The following is a 4,705-nucleotide window of genomic DNA, read 5'->3' on the forward strand; positions in this document are numbered from 1 at the left end:
ATAAACTCTGACTTATTTTACATTTAAAGTTTTTTTTTTCTCTTCTTCTTTCTAATATGAAAGTATGAACAACAGTTCAACAGTTTTATAAAACACCAAATAATCACAACTAAAATAAAGTACAAACAAACAAACGTCAGTACTTAAAATTTTAAGGCATTTTAGGACATGAAACTTACAAATGAAATACACCGCCTCTGGAAATCTATGATGCAATTTATCATCTGGAATGTGTGAAGGGAACACTTATATTATTATAACTGTATGTTGCCCAACAACAAGGGACTATCTGGGCCAACAGTGGCAAACATCACACTTTTTCTCCCGTCTTACTTTGAAAAGCCAAGATTGAATTTTAAAAACCAACAGTTAATTTAAATTGCTTATGAAGCTCTTTCACTGCAGAAGCTCCTGTTTCAGTCACTTAATGATGCCGAGCTGACAAAGAGGAATGTCAATCTCCGGAAATCTTCCAGCCTCACTGGCACTTTTTGTTTTTCGTGTCTCTGCCCTGAGCAAGTTTCATCAGAGGAGACTCTGCTCTGGGTGACTGTTGTTCTCCTTTGTTCTTGAAAAAGAAGTTCTCATTGAGTCTCATCTGCACTGCTCTCACCTGGAATCAAACGGGAAGACGTTACCAAAAACCTCAGCAGACAGATCAATTTTGCACACTTATGTATCCCGTCAGGGGTAAAGAACTTTATGTCAAAGATTTTTAAAAATACAGAAGTGATGAGTCAAAATAATGAGCCCAAACCTTTAAAGTAAAATGCCCAAAGACTTGTCTTTGACCATGTGCAAGTTATATCACAAAGAAAATGTGACCAAAAATGGTTTGTTCAAAGATGAAATCATGAAAATTTCAGGATATCAACAAATAATGCTGCAAACTTTTATCTGACATGTCTTCACTTTAATCTCAGTCTTTAGCTTTCTCATTATGATGTCACAAAGATCTTTTGGGGATCAAAGTAAGGCTGCAACTATTAGTTTTGTAATTGATTAATGCCTTGAAATTTTGTTATCATTCTAACAATTGTTTTTGAATTATTTGATTATCCTTTGGTTAATTTAGCAGTAAATCATAACTATAAACTCTTCCAATAACTTTGAACCTTGTATTCAAATATTTTGTCACGATTTATTTCATAAATTAAAATAATAGCAACAATAAAAAAAGCACCAAAAATTAAAAAGGCATTCATGGGTGAAAAATATGGAAGAAAATCCCGCATACAGCTTTTCCTGTTCCTGAGACACACACAACAAAAGCAGAGAATAAAATCCTAACATATTTCACAAGGCTGCAGGTAACATTTACTGTCATTATCTATTAACCCTTAACGCCTATCGTAGCATATATGCTACAATGTTTGACTCAAATATGCAACATACCAAATTGACCAGTATGCCTGTTGTCGCAAATTTGCAACATACCATTATTATTATTATAACATAAATTATTACCAAAATACCAAAATTACTATTTATTTTTTGTGCAAAAGTGAAATTAATAACCTCAACATTATTTACCATCTACTTAAAGGCAAAAACACACACACAAAACATTTTTTTATATACAGCTATATAAATTCAGGCATTAAGGGGTTAATATGTTGATTATTTTCTGGATTAAGCCGAGTTGTTTGGTCCATAAAATGTCAGAATAATGGGGAAAAACATTGATAAGTGATTCTCAAAGACCAAGATGATGCCTTCAAATGTCTTGTTTTATATACCACCCAAATAAACTTTATTTTATTGTCAGAGAGGAGTAAAAAAAAAAAATGTTCAAATTTAAGAAACTGAAGTAACAGAATTTGGACATTTAACAAAAAAAAGACTTAAAACAATTAATCAATTACCAAAATAGTTGCCGAGAAATTGAATAATTACTTGTTTTAGTTCTAAACTGAAGTCAGAACTCTGACTGCTCTCCATTAGTGCTGCAAGAAACTTTTTTTTTCATATTTGATTAATCCAGGTGTTGTTGGAGAGCACGAGCTCTCCGACAGCAACCTATATTGTAACAGTATTGTATTATTGTAACAAACTGCTGCTTATAGAGGATACCGGTAGCTGATTTCTATGAGATGTGGGTACTTTGTTAAAAAGGAAAGCTAAACGTCACCTGGATGATGTCCATTCTGCTGCTACAGCCGTGAGGCTCGTTGTCCTCGCTGGAGGTTTTTGTGTCTGTAGCTTTAGGCTCAGACTCAGACTGGGGGCTGGGGGTTGTTTCGGCTTTACCTCGTGTGCAGATGGCTGCAGGATGTTGACCACAAGGTTCGGTTTTTACGTTGTCATCTTTACTTTCCGAGTAGATCGACGGACACCAGATGGGTTCTTCGGCAGCTCTGATCTTTTCCAGTGTAGATGATGTGTTCTTTATGCCTTGCTTGTCTTCATCGTCGCTGATATCAATGACTGAAGTCTTCACTGAATGCAACATGCCAGATTCTGTTCTGGCACTGCGTGGAAGGCTCAGGTCCAGAGGCGTCACATCCTCAAAGTGTACACTCCCTCTAATTTTCTGGCAGAACTTTAGGAAAGAGGAGAGCTCGTTCGTGAAGAAGTTTTCCGTCTGCGTGGAAATGCTTGCTGTTGACGTTGGGGGAAGTGGTGATGTTGCCTCAGAAGGCGATCGCCGGCTTGAAATAGAAGAATGTGTGTTTGACTGTGGAAGATCCAGGTAGCTTTTTACAATGACTGGTTCTTCCAGGAAAGCATTCACTGCCTTTGGTTTGATGGTGATGGATTCTTTTTTCTTCTCACTAAGGTTTAACTGCCTTTGAGGTTCAAGGGACATCTTTCCTCTCCTGGGCTTTTGGAATTTTGGGCATAGCCCCTCTTTGTCTTCTGTGACGAGGTCCCGTGATGGATCCTCGAGGTGATCTTTTGCCTTGTTGGGGTACCAATGGACTTGTGGGGACTTTTCCCATTTTTGCCGCTGTGGATCTTGTATGTTTCTGCCTGATCCTTGCTGCATTCCCTGTGTGACTGGGATTTGTGAATCCCTATCTTGCTGGGAGAGCATTAAGGAATTTGTGGTAAAAGGTTTGTCATCAACTTCACCGCTGGATGTGTCGGTGCGAGTTGCTCTGAATGTCTTCTGAGTGATGAAGAGGTCCTGACTGTTTATGTCATCAGCGGTGCCTTGACTGTCGTCTTGACTCGTCATTGTAACATGTGACCAACTCGCTACTTCATGCCCATTCGCTATTTCATTCTCTTCGGGAAGCTGCAGAAATGAAGATGCAAGATTAGGACGCTTGACACGAATGTAACCTTGCCGCGATAGATCAAACGCCACTTTCTTTTTGGTTTTGGTTTTCTTCTTGGCAATGGGGTCCTGCGTCAAGGGGTCGGACTTTAGGTTGTCGGTGCTACATGTATTCCAATCTTCAGCCATGAAAGAAGCAGAACTCGTATGCTCGGCAGCGAGATCAGGTTTATCATCACCCCCTGTGAACAGAAAGCTGTCGTCTAGTCCCAAGCGTGATACACGTTTCTTTTTCTTCTTCTCCTTCTTCTTTTCTTTCATTTTCTCCACTGCTTCCTTGAATTTGGAGTTCTTCTTCTTCTTCTTCTTCTTCTGGCTACCATTCTTCACATTTATAGTTGCAGTGTTTTCAGGTTTTTGGTCTTTCGTGGCCTTCTTGGAGTCCCGTTTTATTTTTCGATTCTTGGGTGAATTCCAGTGCCTCCAAAAGAAGTCGCTCTCCTCAAAGTCACTCATGACTCTGTTCAACATGAAAGGAGAGTAAAACTTAAGAAAATCCTGCAGTGCATTTTAATGGCAAAAAAAAAGGAATTTTCTCAAAACAGCTGGTTTGTTTTCCACCAGGATGACGATGTGTTCATGTTATCACTGCAAAACATTTGGTGCATTTCCTCCATTACTGTGTGTGATGTTGTGCATTGCACCAGGTCCTGCGTGGATGAGACGCCAATGCACGTTTGAGTTTCCTGAACTGTGCCACATCAAGTTCATTTTCTGCATGTGGAAACATCAGCTTTTGAAGTTACATTTGTAGCTTGAAGTAAGTGCACCTCACCCATTCAGCCAAATGACATGGCTAATGCTAATGATGATTAGCAATGTGTGCAAAGCAGCAGAACGTACAGCGCCAACATTTGCACCATTTGTCATGACAAATGATTAGCTGAACATAGTTAGCTGATGCCATAGTGACTAAAACATCATGAAATTACATCACTATAGTCTGAATGGGCTAGTGCACTCTGACTGTAGCCTTCCAGTCCACCAAAGGCAATGTTCTACACCCGCTATCTGCAAAGGCTCCCAAAATTGGAGATCACCAATGGTCATTGGATTTGCAAGATGATGAAAGCCCCAGGTGACAAATTAGAAAAAAATATTTCAAATATATGTTGTGCCATATCCTCCTGACTACCTTCCTGGTAGAATCAGGAGGTTACACAGTGCCCCCCAAAAGTATTGGAACACTTGATTTTTCACACATTTTAATTTGTTTATGCCATTTCAAATACAAAAAAATAAAAAAATCTATTATCTTCCTTAAAAGCAAACTCAAAGCAAATCTCTACAACTATAAGTCTGGGTCCCACCGAATAATGAAGGATGAAGAAGGAGCCACGCAGCATGTTTTCTTTGCTACGAGAGGGTTTATTCAACTATCTTTTAATAAAGTTATCTAAAGCCTGGGTCCCATGTATGCAT

The 4,705-nt window shown here is 38.8% G+C and overlaps 1 protein-coding gene across 1 annotated transcript; it reads right to left on the reverse strand.

The window, feature by feature from the left end:
* Positions 1 to 258: 258 nt before the first annotated feature.
* Positions 259 to 3,799, reverse strand: LOC117515163. Its single transcript, XM_034175641.1, has 2 exons — positions 2,132 to 3,799; positions 259 to 613 (listed from the first exon to the last, which is right to left on the reverse strand). The coding sequence occupies exons 1-2, from the start codon at positions 3,752 to 3,754 to the stop codon at positions 479 to 481; spliced, it is 1,758 nt and encodes a 585-aa protein (XP_034031532.1). The 5' UTR covers positions 3,755 to 3,799; the 3' UTR covers positions 259 to 478.
* Positions 3,800 to 4,705: the final 906 nt, after the last annotated feature.

Source organism: Thalassophryne amazonica, chromosome 8 (genome assembly GCF_902500255.1).
Source record: "Thalassophryne amazonica chromosome 8, fThaAma1.1, whole genome shotgun sequence".
Taxonomy (NCBI): domain Eukaryota; kingdom Metazoa; phylum Chordata; class Actinopteri; order Batrachoidiformes; family Batrachoididae; genus Thalassophryne; species Thalassophryne amazonica.